The sequence below is a fragment of the Orcinus orca genome, chromosome 14, assembly GCF_937001465.1.
Source record: "Orcinus orca chromosome 14, mOrcOrc1.1, whole genome shotgun sequence".
NCBI lineage: Eukaryota > Metazoa > Chordata > Mammalia > Artiodactyla > Delphinidae > Orcinus > Orcinus orca.
Window position 1 is genome coordinate 31,450,054 of NC_064572.1, and position 19,616 is coordinate 31,469,669.

Consider the following 19,616-nt stretch of genomic DNA (forward strand, 5'->3'; position numbering starts at 1 on the left):
ACAAAAGAGCAAGAGCATACAAAAGGGATTAAATAGACAATTAAGTGACAAGGAATTAAATAGAACTATCTTATAGATTTATTAATGAAAAATACTTTACAAAAACAGTATGTTTGGCCCTAAAATAGTTCAGCTGACTCTCAGGGTTTACAACGGCGACTGAGCGAGTGGCAGTAATGGCTCTGCTGCTGAGGACAGGAGGGTATGTTAGTGTGCCTGACTCCATCTGTTCAGAAGAGCAATTGTTATGTTGGCAGCCTCGCATTCTAGGCCAAAAGTTTGAGGGCAGAGGGACAATCTGGGCAGGTGGGTTAGCCTGAATGTTGTGGTCAAGACCAAGACTACAGGGCTACATGTCCCTCCAAGGATGGGGGATTGGGAAGACAGAAGGTCAGGTAATAGGGACAGGTGGATAAAACAAAGAAGTTGGTAATATAATAAGGAACAGAATACGAGGGCTCAGGTGGAGGTGGGGGCATAGAGTATTCAGGAATAAAACGGTGACCCTAAGATCCTAAGGAATGGCTAGTGTCCAGAGTAATATGGATTCATCTTTAAGGTGGGTCAAATAAAGCCCTAAACAGCAGCTGCTTCCTTTTGCTAGGTGAATGGAAATTGGAATTTCAAATATTCCCTCTCAAAGAGCCAGGTCTCTTTAGCGGTTCCTGGCACCCCTAGGAGAAGGTGCCAACTCTATGCTGAGATGAGACTAGCACAGCCCCAGCAGGGATGCAGGGTACCAACTCTATAGAGAAAGCTGTGGCTCCAGGAGAGGAAAGGGGTGACCTTTACCACCTGCTGTGCTGCATGGCTCTAGCCCTGATCTGCTCTCTTCCAGGGGCATCTGCTAGAACAAACAGAAACTCCTCTCTCCCTGTCCTCCTGTGCCCAGATTGCAGGGTATAACTGCTTTGCCTCCAGTCATCATCTGGGGGCATATCTACTCTTCGAGGACCAGGGGCTCGAAACCCTGGAACAGGACCTGAATTCCAAGCTGACCTCAGGGGTACACGAAGACTGCTTGACGGCAGAGACACAGGGTAAACAATGGGAACGTGGGAGGGTGAATGGAAAAGATCCTCCCAGGACTGAGCATGAGGAACCTGAAGGCCCTGGTGTCTCTCTGGTAGTGTGGCAGTGTGAGTTAGCTGAGGCTTGCACCCTGGAGTAGTCAGGAATCTGGCGCCAATATGCTGGTTGGTCTCTGACCATGCTCCCCAGGAGGCATCTGTTCTGGTTCGATGGGGGAGACTCCGGTAGTTCAAAGTCCTTCCTGTGTGCTTGACCGCTTCGGAAGTTTCACCCCTGTCACACATAGCCAGAAACTGCTGGACACTCCTCGAAGTTCCTGGGAAGAGAAAAGAAACCCAACGATTGAGCATCTTCAGTAAAACCATTCTCCTTTCCAGAGGACCATTTCTGGCTGTTCCTTCTAACTCCCCACCTCTCCAAGAACATACACATAAGGGAAAGAAGGAACCTAGTTTTGCTTTTAATTTCATTTTTTAAAATTCTTAATAAACATTAAAATCAAGTCTCTTACCTCCAGCCTGTGCAAATGAAACAGTCTCCTGGATGTTGCCATACTTCTGTCTCACTGCACTATAATCCTTCCTCCAAAAGACACACACACACACACACACACACACACAGTCACACACAAATGGCTCTCTAATATTGCAAATGTATGTTCTCACTGTGACAACTTTACTCCTTAAGAGCCACCACTCCAAAACATCACTCAGTTTTTCTGAACATGGTACCTTCACTGAAGTTAAGCTGTGTCTGCTTACATTCTTGCTCATTCTCCAAGATCTCTGCTTTTGTTTGCACCACTCCCACATACATAATGTGAAATGCCTTTTCTATACATTGATTCCCCTTTACTTAAAAGAAACAAAATAACTAATTTTCAAAAAATCACTTCTAAACAATATTTTTCATTCTTTATTTTAAAATTCCATCAACACCTGTACTATACTTACACATATGTATATCTGACTATTGAAACTCTGAGCTCTTTGAGAGCAGAGAGCTGCCTTCATTCTTCCCTGTATTCACTGTAGCATTTGGTGCAGAACAAGTTGCAATAAATGCTGCCTGACTAATCAGATACCCCTAATAACTGTCAAAGGAGGCTGGCTACCTGGCTGTTCCACTGAGTAATATGAAGTCCATTCGTCCAGAAGGCCTGCGTATCCAAAGCTCCCTAAAATTTGGACACAAATATCAACAATACTACTCTATCTTCTGTTCTAAGAATGACAACCATCCCTTGCCCTGGGGATTTACATATCCACAGACAGGTTTCTCAACCTCGGCACTACTGATATTTTGGGCTGACAGTTCTTTGTTTTGGGGGTGGGATGGGGTGTGCAAAGAAACTGCTTGTGCATTGCTGGATGTTTAGCAGCATCCCTGGCCCCTCTACCCACTATATGCCAGTAGCACCTCCCCTTTCCCGTTGAGAATCACTGCCTTAAACTGTAGATTCAGCCCATAAGGAGGAAAAGGAACAAATCTAGCTGTGGAGGGTCAAAGCCAAAAGGATACTGTCCACCTTCCCCAGGATTGTCTGGGTCTCTATACATGGCATGGATATTCCAAGGGTCTTTCCAAGTCTCCCATTCACACCTCGTCCTCCTAGATCAGGGGTCCCCAACCCCGGAGCCACGGTCTGCTATCTGTCCATGGCCTGTTAGGAACCAGGCCACACAGCAGGAGGTGAGCAGCAGGGGAGCAAGCGAAGCTTCATCAGTATTTACAGCCACTCCCCATCACTCGCATTACCGCTGGAGCTCTGCCTCCTGTCAGCATTATGGCGAGTTGTATAATTATTTCATTATATATTACAATGTAATAGTAATAGAAGTAAAATGCACAATAAATGTAATGCGCTTGAATCATCCCCAAACCATCCCCCCTGCCCCTCCCATCTGTGGAAAAATTGTCTTCCACGAAACTGGTCCCTGGTGCCAAAAAGGTTGGGGACCGCTGTCCTAGACCATCGCTCAACTGAGACTCGGGATAGAAGGAGAGGAAACTAGCTGATAGAGATGACACTTCCTGTTTTGGGGGATCTTAAAGACTAGGTATTAACTCCCCTTGGTCACTTAAAAGCATATCCTGGGCTTCCCTGGTGGCGCAGTGGTTGACAGTCCGCCTGCCAATGCAGGGGACATGGGTTCGTGCCCCGGTCCGGGAAGATCCCACATGCCGCGGAGCGGCTGGGCCCGTGAGCCATGGCCGCTGAGCCTGCTCGTCAAAAAAAAAAAAAAAAAAAAAAAGCATATCCTATCATGACTGAAGCAATTCATTTTCATGGGTAGTTAGATTCTGGGAACTCTGGTCTAGACCATGTTGCCCAAGAAATGATTCAATCATAATTCATCTTTAAAGCAGTCATTCATATCCCTTTACAACCCCACCTGTGACCCCTCTTCCCCCACCCCCCAACAGGTGTACTGATTTGATTCTTCCAAGTCCCTGGAAATGTACCACATTCCAGCACATAATAGTAGATTGTGGGGAGAGTTACCTGGGGGTCTATGGGGCTCCCCTGCCACGCTGGGCATCAAGACATCTGGGGACAGGAACTGTGGTTGGGATGGGTAGAGTTGGGGACCAAGGAGAAACACAGGAGGGTCATGGATGACAGGGAGGGAAGAGGAGCTGGAACAACGGTGCCCGGTTTCCAAAGGCTTTTTCCTCGCGTTTGATGAATCCTTATAATGAGACAAGACAAAAAAACATAGAGATGAGGATTAACACAGAGCAGGATATGGTTGGGTAAACAGTGAGGAAAGCAGGGGGAGATGGAAGGAACTAGAGTACAAGCATTCCTTAATCTAGAGAGGGACCCAATTTACTTGTCACTCTCCCTATCAGCCCCTCTAGGAAACATCCTGACCACTATGAACTGGAGACACCAAACTACAGATTCTCTTCCCTTAATCTATCTTCCTCATAACCCTCACCTTCCCAAACCTAACATCAAGGTCTTTAGCAAACTCCTTAATGCTAATAGTAGAATTAGAGAGATTGTGATAGAAATTTAAAAATAGAGAAGAGGGGAATTCCCTGGCGGTCCAGGACTATGTGCTTTCATTGCTAAGGGCACAGGTTCAATCCCTGGTCAGGGAACGAAGATCCCACAAGCTGCTCAGCATGGCCAAAAAAAAAAAAAAAAAAAGTAACAAAAGCCTCTAAAAAATACATATTTAAAAATTAAGAAATTAAAAATAGAGAAGAAATGAGAGAAATTCAGAAAGCCTGAGAGATTGAAAAAGAAAATTCTACACTCTCTCTAAATATTGGGAACTAATATATATCTCCCTAAATGTACAATCAAAAACTCTCTATTCCATCTCTCCCATTACTGCTACACTCTACAGTCTCCACTTTGGTGCTGCCTGTCAAGTTTGTACCCATTGATGCTTATGACCTGCTCTATGCTCCATTCAACATTCACTTCTGTGGCAAAATCTCTGAAATATCCCCTTTAACATATGAAACACTAATATGTCCAAAATTGAACCAACATTCTTCCAAACTCCTCCTCCTGGTACCGTATTTTCTTGTCACCTAGACTGAAATGTTGACATTGCCCTTGATTTTGCACTTTTCTTCCACAATTCCATTAGTTACCTATGCCATGTAATGTCATTTCTACCTATAGGTTTTTTTTTTTTTTGCAGTACGCGGGCCTCTCACTGTTGTGTCCTCTCCCGTTGTGGAGCACAGGCTCCGGACTCGCAGGCTCAGCGGCCATGGCTCACGGGCCCAGCCACTTAGCGCCATGTGGGATCTTCCCGGACCGGGGCATGAACCCGTGTCCCCTGCATTGGCAGGCGGACTCTCAACCACTGCGCCACCAGGGAAGCCCTCTACCTATAGGTTTTATATTTAAACTCAATTGGACCACTGCAGCAGCCTCCAATTTAGTCTTCCTATCTCCAGCCCACTACCTCCTTAGTGTGGCCTGCAAGTTCCTATGTGATATGGCAATGCTGATCTTTCTCACTTTATCTCCTACCATTCCTGTGCCTTTTACACTCTAACCTTCTTAACATTCCTCAGACACACCAAGCTCATTCCACCTCAGGGCCTTTACACTCTGCGTTTCTGTTACCGGGAATGTTCTTCCCGTGGCTTACACCTTCATGTCACTGAGGTCTCTGATCAAATGTTACTTTCTTAGAGCTGATTTCCCTCACTACTCTATCAAAAATAGCCCTGAGAATAACCACTATTACCTCTTTACTCCTTATCCTCTTCCTTTGCTTTATTCTTCTTTATCACACATTGTCTGGGGTTTACTTGTTTATTGTCTTTCTCTCCTAGTAGAATACACTTATTTTCACTCCAGTATCCCCAGCACCTTGAACAGCTCCTGGAACATTACAGGCACTTAATAAATAATATATTAAATAAAATAATCTATATTCCAGTATATCTTATTTCCTTTACTAGATTGTAAGATATTTTGTGTTGTTCCATCAGTGTGTGCTCATAGCACCTAACAACAGCATGGCACATGGGAGGCATTTACCATATAGCATAAGGACCAGGTGCTAGTCCTCTCGGCATGTGACACAGCCATAGAAGAAAGAGACACCACTCTTCACTGGTTTCCTTTCTATCTCTCTGGTCTCTTTTACCAAGTCTCGTTTTTGGGTTCTTCAGAAGAACCACCTCAAATCTGATACTCTTCAGGGATATGTCCTGGTTCCTCGCCTCTTTTTGTAATACTCTTTTCCTCTTTTTAGTGGCTATGATTCTCGAATCTCAATTTCAAGTTTATATGTCTCACAACCAAAGGCCTACCAGATACCTGTCTCCACTCAAGCTTAATATATCCAAAATTGCAGATATCTCTCCCCCCAAATATATTCCTGCTTCTCCTCCCTCAAATATTATCATTATCAACCTACAACTCCTAGATATTATCCTTGATTCTCCTTTCTCCATATCCAGGCAAGCAGGTACCAAACACATTAATTTTTACTTCCTAATTGGCTCTCCAGTATGTCCACTTCTATCCTCCTGAACTCCTTACTGTGGTTCATGATATGACCCTTGTTTATAGTGTTTCCAGTCCCACTTGTCAATACTCTCCATCCTTCCCTCACCAGACTCTAATCATGCCATACCAATGAGCTTCTTTTAACTCAGTTAATGTCTGCTTCAGGTCCCTTTATCTGCTACATTCTTTTTACTTCCTGTAGGAAGACTTCCCTGATTCTTCAAGCCTGGTTTAGATGTCCCCTCTATTATGCTTCCATAGCATTAAATCCTATCATATTATATTACAATTGTTTATTTATCTGTCTCCCCCAGTAGACTGTAAAGTCATGAGAGCAGGGACTGTATCTAGCTCACTCACCACCACTTCCCCAGCATCTGGCACAATACCTAGAACATAAGCTCAAAAAGCATTTGTTTAAAAGAATGAATCGGGACTTCCCTGGCAGTCCAGTGGTTAAGACTTCGGCTTCCAATGCAGGGGTTGTGGGTTCGATCCCTGGCAGGGAGCTAAGATCCCACAGGCTTCGTGACCAAAAAACCAGAACATAAAACAGAAGCAATTTTGTAACAAATTCAATAAAGACTTTAAAAAAATGGTCCACATCAAAAAAATAAAAAAAAGAACGAATCAATGAATAAATGAATGATACAGAAGTCAGGACAAAGGAAGCCAACTCTCCTAGGAAAATAACAATTCGCCATTAAAGGTATATGAGAACAAATATTGGGAAGAAAAGGCCACCTTTTCCAAAAAGAATGGCCAACTGTTCAGAGCTCTTTAGAAACTTATGAGCAATAAACTGGAAAAAATGACTACCTCTAGGGAAAGAAGTTGGATCTGAAGAAGTGGTGGAAGAGACAGTTTTCTTTTTGTACATTTTTATATCACATATTTAAGACCTGTTTTTTAGTATTTATCAAACTGACCTGGTGAGCATGCTTCAATATACTGGTGCTTTGTATCCTGACCCCTACTGAAATAAAAATTCAACTTGCTTTGGGCAAGTGTGTGAAATTCTCAAAAGGCACATTTTAGAAACCCAACCACTGAAACTATTTGAATTAGCTGATCTCTGCTGACTTGGGTGTCCCTGTCCCTTTCACATATAGACTACTGCATTAATGCCATATGAAAAGCCCCAAGGATGAGGATTTTAAATCATTTTCCTTCTCTTGCTAATGTACATGCTTCATTTCAGCTTGAAAGCACACTGGACCCTACTCAGTCATGTACTAGGATGGGGAAGAAAAGGCAAAAAAATACTCCAACCCCTCTCTTATCTTCTTCCTTTGATTAGTACAGTGGGTTCTAACCCAGTCAGCAGCAGTGGCTTCTCCAAGACTCCTCTTGAGGCTGCTAGTACTCTTCTCATCCTGGGGAAGCCTATAATACACCTTCCAGAACTGCTACAGAGAAGGGACATTCTTCTAGGCTCCAAGTAAATGTGTGTCAAGAAAATAATGACTATGTGTCCTCATTTTTGCTGAGTGCATATGGCTTTCCCCCAGATTACAACTTTCAGCTTCTCCTGCCCCTTCACCTGCAGTATATTTTTACCTAGCAAGAGAAAGAGGATGCTCTGAATAGATAGACCCTGATTCTACTTACAAAACTGTGGGAAGAGACTGGGACGTCCTCCCTCTCTGAGACAACGGTGCCACTGAGACTGCGTGAGATGCGCCGAAAGTTCTCTGCACCATACTGATCATCCTCCCCACACTCCCTGCTGGGGCCTCGGCCAGGTGCAGCCTTCAAACACACAGACACACACAGGCAGACACAGAACACCAGACATGTGGTTTTCCCACAGACCCTGTCCCGAGGGATATGGGAGAGAATAGGGTAAGACTCACTAGTAGATATCTGAATTAGACGTATTTAAAAGGTAGTGGCCATGTGGCTATCTCCTCTCACTCAAAAGAAGCCCAATCTGGGACGCAGTGAGAGAGTAGCATTGACATATGTACACTACCAAATGTAAAATAGATAGCTAGTGGGAAGCAGCCGCATAGCACAGGGAGATCAGCTCAGTGCTTTGTGACCACCTAGAGGGGTGGGATAGGGAGGGTGGGAGGGAGATGCAAGAGGGAGGGGATATGGGGATATAGGTATATGTATAGCTGATTCACTGTTATACAGCAGAAACTAACACAACATTGTAAAGCAATTATACTCCAATAAAGATGTTAAAAAAAAGAAAAAGAAGAAGCCCAATCATAGACCTTCTTCTCTTCCAACAGCCCCACATTACCATGCCGCTGCTTTACCACCAACCCTACCACTCATCTCTCTCCATAATTCTTTCCCAACACATCACCCCATGCCCAAAACTTTAGCACCTGAGGTGGCTACCTGAGAAGTGGACACTGTATTGGCTTCATGGAGACTGTGCTCTATTTCTGCTGTTGGGGTCTTTGAGAGATCAAGGCCAGGGGCTGAGCGCAACCTCCTTCCTACACCATCTGTAGAGCCTGAGGAGGAAAACATAAATACAAGTTGAAGCCATCTCTTCTCCTGGAGTCTAAACTCAGCCTGGCAGCACAAAACTCAGGAATTCTTGTTTCATTAAATAACAAATATGCATCTCTGAATCCACTGGAGGATGGGCTCCTGGAATGTAGAAACAGGAGTTTCAGAATATGGATAGCTTCCTATAAGACCATAAGGATCTCAGAACACAGGCCTTGAAGAACCTTGTTGAGAAAGGGCTCTGTGGACAGATAGCTGAATAGTAAATATAATCAGCTTTGCTTCTGTCAGCCTTGGGCCCAAGACTTATAATACATACAGAGGAAATTATCTGATATAGTGATTCTCTAGAGTGTCTGTGATGACAAAGGAACTATTATCTCCAGTCTGGTTAGGAATTGAAAATTATCATAGTAATCACATATTAAACCGACTCATTTTACAAAGCAGGAAAATGAGTTCCAGGATCTGACAAGTAGTAAGTAGTTTAACCAGGATTAAAACTCAAGTCTCTGCACTTACACTTCCAGTTATATACTATGAGCAGGAGCTCTTCAGCAACATTTTGTATGTGCAGTGCTCTTTTACTTCCCCCATTAGCTTCTCTCTTTTTTTTTTTTTCCTGTACACGGGCCTCTCACTGTTGTGGCCTCTCCCGTTGCGGAGCACAGGCTCCGGACACGCAGGTTCAGTGGCCATGGCTCACGGGCCTAGCCGCTCCGCGGCATGTGGGATCTTCCCGGACCGGGGCACGAACCCGTGTTCCCTGCATCGGCAGGCGGACTCCCAAGCACTGCGCCAGCAGGGAAGCCCCAGCTTCTCTCTTTTCTTCACTTAAATTCTAAACAAATTCTAAATGTTTATCTCTTCCTCAAAATCTTGCGAGACTATTAAGAGATGAGCTGTTCCAAACTGGATATGTGACTCCCAAGGCGCTCACCCCAATACAACTAATTAAGCCTTCCATTCTGAAAATGCACACATCCTTGACCTACATTTGATATATATGTCTATTGCCAATTCATGTCTTGATTTGTTATTTTGATTCTGATATTGCTGATATACTAAGCAAGAAGGCCAGTTATTTTCAATATTTCCTTGTGCTTAAATGCAGTGGTTCCAATACTACCTCAGATTCATCTAGAACTTTTAAAAAATACAGCTTTGTGTACCTCTCTGCAGACCTACTGAATCAGAATCTTTCTGGCTGGAGCCTGGGAATATTTATTTTTAAAAGGTTTCCACAAAAAGTGTGGGAGAATATCCTCAAACATTGTTGGAAGAAATGTGAAATGTTATAGTTTTCCTAAAAAGCAATCTAGAGATAACCATTAAGACTGAAAATATATTTATCCTCTTAACCAACAGTTCTACTCCTGGGAATAAGAAGCAAAACTATCTGTTTATTGCGGCCTTGTTTGTAGTGGCCAAGAACTAGAAATAAAGTAATGCCCATCTATAGCAGAATGGCTAAATACATTACAGTATCCTCAATATCAAATATTGTCCAGCCACTAAAAAGAATGAATTGAGTTAAACTAGATGACTTAGAGGAATTTTCATCAAGTATTGTTGAGATAAAGGAAAAAAATCTGTAATATTATCCCCAAACAAAAAAAACACTATATATGTAGGTCTATATAGGATTATATGAACAGAGAAATACAGAAATATGCACATTAGACTATTGTCTGAGAAGGTGGTGGGGGATAAATGGTAGGGATTGATTTGAGGGAAGGAGAGAGAAACAAAAATTGTCTGTAGTAAAAACAACATAGGAACTTCCCTGGCTGTCTAGTGGTTAAGAATCTGCCTTACAATGAAGGGTACATGGCTTCGATCCCTGGTCAGGGACTAAGATCCCACATGCCATGGGGCAAGTAAGCCCATGCCCCGTAACTACTGAGCATGCAGGCCACAACTAGAGAGCCCATGTGCCACAACTACTGAGCCCACGTGCTCTGGAGCCTGCACGCTCTGGAGCCCGTGCACCACAGCTACAGAGAAGCCTGCCCAGCGCAGCAAGGGGCACATATACCGCAACGGAAGATCCTGCATGCCACAACTAAGACCCGACGCAGTCAAAAATAAAATAAAATAAAATAAATAAATAAATATAAAACAACAACAACAACAATCATGTGTGCTATGATCCCATTTATATAAAATTATTCTGGGCTTCCCTGGTAGTGCAGTGGTTAAGAATCTGCCTGCCAATGCAGGGGACACAGGTTCGAGCCCTGGTCCAGGAAGATCCCACATGCCACGGAACAACTAAGCCCTTGCACCACAACTACTGAGCCTGTGCTCTAGAGCCCGTGAGCCATAACTACTGAGCCTACGTGCCACAACTACTGAAGCCCATGTGCCTAGAGCCTATGCTCTGCAACAAGAGAAGTCATCGCAATGAGAAGCCCGCGCACTGCAACAAAGAATAGCCCCTGCTCGCTGCAACTAGAGAAAGCCCGCGCACAGCAACGAAGACCCAACGCAGCCAAAAATAAATAAATTTATTTTAAAAATAATAATAATAAAATTTTTCTTCCTTTTTTAAAAAAACCCATTCTTCAGGTGACTATGATGGACAGCCAGATTTAAGAATTACAGCTGTAATGGTTAGAATTTGGTGCTCCTCTAATCAAGTCAAGTGTGATTCCTACCTAGACAAGAAGGTAGCCATTGGAACCTCCTGAAGAGAGTAGACACTGATTCCTTTAAAGATACTTAAACAGAGGTGGAGGTGGCCTTCTGTAAGGAGTACTGTTGAGGGGACTTCTTGATTTGATAGAATTAAGGTGACATCTACTCACTGATCAATAGTAACAAGAAGAAAGACTACCAGACATTATGTACTTCTTGATATGATATAAGAAGTCTAAGTACTACCTATGAAATATTCTTATTTTTAAAAAGTAAACCTGATTTTAATCAAGAATCAAACCTTCTAGCCCTAAGTACCAAGTTATAGGGAAAAAGAGGGTCTTAGGAGAACATGTTTTAAAAACAAAATGACAACAAAAAAACCTCTCCTAGAATATAATCTAAAACGCGGAAGACAAATGACCAAATTTCTTCAACAAATAAATGGCAAGGGGAAAAAAGAGACAGGAATCTTACAGGCTTAAAAGAAGCCTTGAGACACATCAACAAAATGCAATGTGTGGATCTTGTTTGGATTCTGATTCGAAATAAACCAACTGTGAAAAGACACCTGTGGGACAATTGAAAAAAATTGAATACTGGCTAGTTACTGTATTATATTAAGAAATTATTGCTAATTTTTTAGGTATAATAATATTATAGTTCTGCGTTTTAAAAGAGTCTTTATTTCTTAGAGATGCATTCCAAACTATTTATGGAGGAAATGATATAATGTCTGGGATTTGCTTTAAAATAATCCAGTGGGGAGGGAAAGTGGCAGGGGCGGGGGAGGGGTCCCTAAATCAAAATCAGCCATCGGTTGATAATTGGGCAAGATAATCATCTTGGAAGTTAGTGATAAGAACAAGGGGGTGATTATAGCATTTACTCTTTACTTTAGAATATATTTGAAGTTATCCATAACAAAACATTATTTTTAGTTTTTAAGATGATGTGTGAGCAACTTCAAAATACTATGAAATTTAGAATATAGGTCAAGGGCAGTGTTCACATAACCCTTTAGGAACTACAGTCATGTCAAAACTAATCTGGTTGCAAAATACCACATTCTATATGATTCTATTTATATGAAATGTCCAAAATAGGTCATCTATAGGCAGAAAATAGATTAGAGGTTTACTGGGGAGTGAATACTAATGGGTACAGGATTTCTTTTGGGGGTGATGAAAAAATACTTTAACTGATTGTGGTAATGGATGGACAACTCTGTCAATATCCTAAAAAACCACTAAATTGTACACTTTAAATAGGTGAATTGTCCAGTACATAAATTATATATCAATAAAGCTTTCTTTTTTTTAAAGCAATAAGTCATACAGAGAAAGACAAATACTATATGATCACACTTATATGTGGAATCTTTAAAAAAGCCAAACTCATAGAAACAGAGAATGGAATGGTAGCTGCCAGGAGCCAGGGGGTGGGGGGAATATAGAGATGCTGATCAAAGGGTACACATCATTTCCACTTATAAGATGAATAAGTTCTGAGGATCTAATGTATAGCATGGTGACTATGGTTAACAATATTGTATTACTATATACCTGAAAGTTGCTAAGACAGTAAATCTTAAATGTTCTCACCACAAAAAAAAGAAAGAAAGATATTGTAATTAGGTATGGTGATGGCTGTGTTAATTAACTTTGCTGTGGTAATCATTTTGCAATATATACATGTATCAAACCATCACACTGTAGACCTTAAACTTATACAGTGTTATTTGTCAACTATATCAATAAAATTGGAGAAAAAAAGTAATTTGGTGCTTAATAAATGCTTTACAATAAGATAAAGCAAGACTCCCCTAAAGATATATTCTGTCATATATGGATCCTAACTGGCATTTTCCTTCATCGTCCACTTCTTGATTTATTCCACTGATCTCTTCTTTATTCTGCCACGTCAGTTCTGAAAGACTCAATTTAAAAAAGAGACTCTAAAAAAAATAAAAATAAAATAAAAATAAAAAAGAGACTCTAACCAAAATAAAACCTAGTTTGGTTTCACAAGTTGTTTTGAGGACTGATTCATTAACTGGATTTTTTAAATTAGTTTTTGTTCACTATTAAGTAAAAATTAATGGTTGCTAGGTACGCTTTCATACTGTTTTCAGAAGTATAGGGCTTCCCTGGTGGTGCAGTGGTTAAGAGTCCACCTGCCGATGCAAGGGACACGGGTTCGTGCCCCAGTCCGGGAAGATCCCCCATGCCGCGGAGAGGCTGGGCCGGTGAGCCAAGGCCGCTGAGCCTGCGCGTCCGGAGCCTGTGCTCCGCAATGGGAGGGGCCACAACAGTGAGAGGCCCGCTTACCGCAAAAAACAAACAAACAAACAAAAAAAACCAGAAGTATAATCTTCCTGAGTTTGCCAGTATGTATCAAGAGATTTTTTAAAGTTTATAACCTTCAACTAGTTATTACCCTTCAAAAAGTTTATCCTAAGGAGTTTATCAGAAATGTGGCCAAACTCTTAAGTATAAGGATATTCATCACAATGCTGTATTATCAAAAAATTTTAAGTAACCTAAATATTCAACCACAGTAGAATGGTTGAATATATTATGGTGTATTTATATGCAGCATATTATAGTCATTAAAAGCAGTTTTTTCCAAAGGGAAAATGCTTATGGATATAATGTAAGAAATCATGGGACTAAACTATATACATATATTATAATCCAGCTTTTTGTAAAAACAAAACAAATAAATATATAGTATATATGCATAAAAAACAAAACCAGAAGCAACATAGATGGAGATTATTATATTAAGTGAAGTAAGTCAGAGAAAGACAAATATAATACGATATCACTTATACGTGGAATCTAAAAAAATGACACAAATGAACTTATTTACAAAACAGAAATACTACAGACTCACAGACGTAGAAAACAAACTTATGGTTACCAAAGGGGAAAGAGGGGGAGGGATAAAATGGGTGTTTGGGATTAACATATACACACTACTATATATAAAATAGATAAACAACAAGGACCTTCTGCATGGCACAGGGAACTATATTCAATATTTTGTAATACCTATAATGGAAAAAATCTGAAAAAGAATATATATATATATACACACACACATATATATATGTATATATATATATATATATATACATATATATATGAACTAAATCACTTTGCTGTACACCTGAAACTAACACAACTTTGTAAATCAACTATACTTCAATTTAAAAAAAAGTATGTCACGACACTATTGATACTATGTATAAAATAGATAACTAATGAGAACATATTGTATAACACAGGGAATTCTACTTAGTGCACTGTGATGACCTGAATGGGAGGGAAGTCCGGAAGGGAGGGGATATATGTATATGTATGGCTGATTAATTTTGCTGTACAGTAGAAACTAATACAACATTGTAAAGCAACTATACTCCAATAAAAATTAATTAGAAAAAAAAAGTAAACTAGGGGAAATTTGGAAAAAAAAAAGTATGTCAACCAGAGGTGGGGGGCGGCAACCCAAAGCCAGAAGTAAACTCATGAAACTACTGCCAGGGTTATCAATGATTTTTGTTACTTTATATATTTTCAAAACCATCTACAATAAAAAATGTTGCTATCTGGGGTAACATAAGGTTTGTTTTGTTTTGTTTGTAATATAATGTTTGACATTCAATTGGTTAGTTCAGTTTTAATTGCAATATACTTTTATATGTGTTTATGATTCTTAAAATACTTGACATTCGTATATTCTTTCTCCCTTATATGAGAGGAAGCTAATTGAGGCAAACTCCAACTTTTCCTCATTCTTTGTAATCTTCCCATACTGCCCTGTCCTATGTATTAATACCTAAGGAGCACTTAATAAATGTTATTGCAAAGTTTACACTAGAGTGGAGATGCTAAAAAACATATCTTAATATTAAATCTTATATTTATATGATATCCCCCACTCTGATGCTCCTGGGAATATAGCAGATTTTCAATAACCACTTGTTTGGTTATAATTAAATATTGGTTGGCTGCATGCAAAGAACTATACCACCTAAACTGAAGATAAATTTCTGAGTTTAATTTTACAGAATCATACATATCATTTAAAGAGTTGGAAGGTATCTTTAAAAAATAAAATCATTGGGGCTTCCCTGGTGGCACAGTGGTTGAGAATCTGCCTGCCAATGCAGAGGACACGGTCTGGGAAGAGCCCTGGTCCAGGAAGATGCCACATGCCGCGGAGCAGCTGGGCCATTGCACCACAACTACTGAGCCTGCGCTCTAGAGCCCGCGAGCCACATCTACTGAGCCCACATGCCCCAAATACTGAAGCCCACGCGCCTAGAGCCCGTGCTCCACAACAGGAGAAGCTACCGCAATGAGAAGCTTGCGCACCGCAACAAAGAGTAGCCCCCGTTCTCCACAATCAGAGAAAAGCCCACGCGCAGCAACGAAAACCCAATGCAGCCAAAAACAATAAATAAATAAATTTTAAAAATAATAATAATAAAATAAAATAAAATCATTGAACCAATTCTCTCATCTTATAAGTAAAAACTTGGATATTAAATGACTTGTCCAAATTTTTACTGACAGTTAATGATGGAGACAGAACAATAGTTCAGGCTTTGGAGTTCTTAAGTACATCAATCTTAAGTTATAAATATCCTTCATGTCTTCAGTTTACAGAACTAATTCTGTGCTGTGCATTTAACATTAGACTTCACTCTTCACACAACATAATCTCACAAAGAGTTGGTGAACAGGTACCCTACAAGCATACCACCTTGAAAATTCTAAACCTGGTAGTTCCTGAACGGATCAGGGAAGGTCTTGATATTGCTGGTTCAGTACGATCTGGATATGCCACACTGGAGACTTGGCTCAACGTGAACATCCTCATTGCAAGTTGGAGCTTGTTCCTAAGCCATAGAAGAATGACTTTTCCTCCCAGCCTCCCATACCTCATGCTAAGTCACTCTCAAAGGCCTAGGAACCACTCCTTAGCATTCATACTCAGCAGCCCTGGGCAAATACTCACTGGTCTCTTTAGAAGGAGGGAACTAGCTTGTGAGTGATGATTCTGCCCCCATTCTCCACTCTAGCCAGAAAAATGTCTAGCCCTTGTCATGAAGTCTTTATGAATAAAGTCAGAAGTTCTACTGCTGCCTCCTAAGCTGAGGATATTATTTACATAGAACACCATCCCCCTTCTGATCTTATCTTCCTGCCTTCAGCTTTTCGATGCCCCCCACACCCCCTGCCCCTGGTTGCATTCTTACCTGTTTGGCTCAGTGGGTTCCAGGCCACTTCCTGCTGCCCCCATCCAGAAGAGCCAGATTGAGAAACCTGAAGACTGGCCTGGTAGAGAGACTCCAATTCTGAGGTCTCCTGCTCTGTGTCTTGGTTCCAATGTGGATGCAAAAGGATGTGGTTTCTTTCTGGATAAGTTACACAGGTATGGGAATCAGGAGGGGAGGACTTCATTCCTGGCCCAGGGACCCCAAGCTGAGAATCACAAAGCCTTGTAACATTCAACCAGGAATCCAAAGGCAAGGAAGTTCCCAAGTTGACACTGCTGCCCAGCTCCTTAGGCCTAGCATCTCTCACTTGAGACGGTTTCCCATGGTAAATACCTGACTCTGCCAACCTGGACTGTCCTCCCCTAGAAGTTTCACCATTAGGCAGCCCAGAGTTCATGGCAAGAGAAGGATGATCAGCAGGCTCTCCCCAGGAAGGCAGTCTGTTCCTACCATCCACAGAGGGTTGTTGTTTTGCCCAAGGCCAATGACCTTTCCCTTGACCCTGTGGGAATGGAGGCTTTGAGTCAGAAAGGGAAGAGTCCTTCCTTAGACTGTTGGGCAAACTTCTATCCTGGGAACCTGTACCAACCCTTGTGGAGGTGCCCTGCATCCTCTGGAACTGCTCTGCCAGAGAGCGGACAAGCCCCTTTGCGGTAGGAAACTCTGGCCTATAGGGCTCCTCGCTGCCTCCGTCCACTTTTGAAGTCAATGAAGTTTTGAGGCTTTGGGTTTGGAGGCATTGGTTAGTTTTCTGTAAGGTATTAGGAGAGTGAAGCACAGAAGAGGAAGGAGCAGGCATTATGGAGTGGCAGGCCCTGTACAGAGAAAGGCTGGACTGAGCTGATGAACTTGAAGGACCACAGCCTAGACTGTGTGCATCTCCTCTCTCAGAGGTGGTTGTTCCAGTTGGGTGTAGCCAAGGCATCACCTGGGATGAGTCAGCAGGATCCCTCTTTTCTTGAAATAGCTGTTCTTGATCAGTGCCTCTTCCTCCTTGTTGGGGGAACCTTGTGCAGCTGCTGTTGTCCCCCCTGTAGCTTTGCAGCTCACCCTCTGGTTCCCAACCATGATGAGAATTCTTCTCAGTTCTCCCTGGTGTTTTATGTAAGCCCTGCCTGTGGAACACAGAGGGGTCAATGCTGTCCACCTCAACAGAAGTAAGAAGGTTCGAGGCAGACCCACCAGAGGAATTGTGCTGTGGAGCAGACAGGGCAGATGACTCTGGGAATAATGGCGAGTGTGACTCATGGCAGGAAGCGGATGAGTAGATGAAAGAACTGGCCCCAAACTCTGTATTCATGTAGGGTTCCAGTTGGGCCTCCTGGCTTAACAATACTTGGAGCGGGATAGGCTGTTCACTGAAATAAACAGAGAGAGCCAGTCATAAGCTGTCTTAATTGACAAGATCACTTACAAAAATAACTGTTCATTTGGTTTCCATTTCTAGCTACTCACAGAGGTAATAGTGAAAATAAATGGAAAGACAAGCATAAGTAGAGTCAACAGATCAGAGGTTCACAAGAGAAGGCACATAGTCGGCTCACACCTAAGTAACAGGTAATATTAATTCTCTTTATTAAATACCCTCATCAAAGTTGCCCACAGTAATAGTAAATAAAGCTCTTGCTAATATTCTTCATTCCCTGTAAAGTCCCATTCCAATCATATTCTACTTACAAATTCAAAAACAAAAATTGCTCATGCCATATGCAAATGACAATAGAAGGTAAGCAAAGCCTAGAAATCACTCATCCCTAGGGTCCTGAGAGGCAGATCAGCCAAAAGAACCAGAAGGCCACATTTACAGAGTACAGGATGATTTGGGCTCCTGGGATTAATATAAAAATCAACCATTTCAATTTTTTTTTTTTTTTTCTTTTTTTAGTACGCGGGCCTCTCACTGTTGTGGCCTCTCCCGTTGCGGAGCAGAGGCTCCGGACGTGCAGGCTCAGCGGCCATGGCTCTGAGCCGCTCCACGGCCAGCCGCTCCACGGCATGTGGGATCTTCCCGGACCGGGGCACGAACCCGTGTCCCCTGCACCGGCAGGCGGACTCTCAACCACTGCGCCACCAGGGAAGCCCTCAAATGTATTTTTATAATCTGGATTTGGTTGTATTTGTTTACTGAGATATTTCCCCAAAGTAATGTGCTGTGACTCTCTTGAGATTTGGGAGTGGAAGTAGGGATTAACTGCAGTTAGATTTCTTACTAATTGTTTTGTATTTCTGACCTAAAGAACTCAGGGCTAGAAGCACTTAGATAAAACCTCAATCACTCACACACATCTAATGGCAGAAGTTTTCTGAAAAGAGTTTAGCTGCCTAAATTGCTTATAATCAAAACACATCTCTGATCAGATTCTCAAATTAGCATTCAGCGAATGGGGTAAACAATAGGAGAAAAGAAGAAAGAAGAAGATCCTAGCTATGAGCATTAAATTTGAATGATAATACACTATAAACTTTTGTGGGCATAGTCATTCAATCACCCTTACAACATTTTGAAGAATATGATATTACTTATAAGGAAAGCCTAATGGAGTCAAACAGACCTGGATTTAAATTCCATGCTTCTACCACTTACTAGCTGAGTAATCCTGGGTACCTTACTTATCTCATCCTCTCTGAGCCTGAGTTTTCTTATTTATAAACCATTGCTAAATAGTAATCCCTGTCTCCTAAGGTTATTGTGAGAATTAGATAAAATAAAACATAAAAGAGTTTAGCTTAGTGCCTGAGCAAATATTCAAAAAATGTTAGCTTCTTTTATAATGTTTATATTCTGAAAACTACTCAGGCTTGTTAACAGCCAAAATTAATTCTTACTTAAATCTATCTATTCTCAGTAACAGCCAATTTCAAGGGCTAAAATGGGGAAACTACACCAATGGCCATGGGGACTTTTTTCCTACTCCTGACCATAGGGAAGCAAAACAAAGGGAATCTTTGTGTCTCCTCTCAACGGATCAATCAGAGCAAGGAAGACTGCTTTCTCTACTTCCTTGAGGGACAGGAAGCACTGAAATCCCAAAATAAATCACACGGTTTCTACTGCAAAGTGAAATGTAATTCAGATTGCCATGTCTAAGACCATAATATGTACAAATTTAATAGTCATGTTATTACACAAGTCCAGAGACAAACTCACCCACAGGAAATATAGACAAGTGGTCTATTTATTATGCTATA

The 19,616-nt window shown here is 41.6% G+C and overlaps 1 protein-coding gene across 12 annotated transcripts in view; it reads right to left on the reverse strand.

The window, feature by feature from the left end:
- Nucleotides 1-55: 55 nt before the first annotated feature.
- USP54 (ubiquitin specific peptidase 54) overlaps nucleotides 56-19,616 on the reverse strand; it is a 118,195-nt gene continuing 98,634 nt past the window's right edge. For 5 of the 12 annotated variants that reach the window (XM_049697265.1, XM_004273119.3, XM_033434103.2 and 2 more), the window contains 5 exons: nucleotides 16,407-17,785; nucleotides 8,381-8,499; nucleotides 7,637-7,777; nucleotides 3,539-3,725; nucleotides 56-1,348 (listed from right to left, as the gene is read on the reverse strand). In XM_049697265.1, the coding sequence (XP_049553222.1) occupies nucleotides 789-1,348; nucleotides 3,539-3,725; nucleotides 7,637-7,777; nucleotides 8,381-8,499; nucleotides 16,407-17,785 (2,386 nt within the window). In that variant the 3' untranslated portion in view covers nucleotides 56-788. Of the gene's footprint in view, nucleotides 1,349-3,538; nucleotides 3,726-5,255; nucleotides 5,393-7,636; nucleotides 7,778-8,380; nucleotides 8,500-9,079; nucleotides 16,047-16,406; nucleotides 17,786-19,616 lie in introns of those variants that run through there. The other 7 variants (XM_049697266.1, XM_033434101.2, XM_049697267.1 and 4 more) reach the window with 5 other exon arrangements.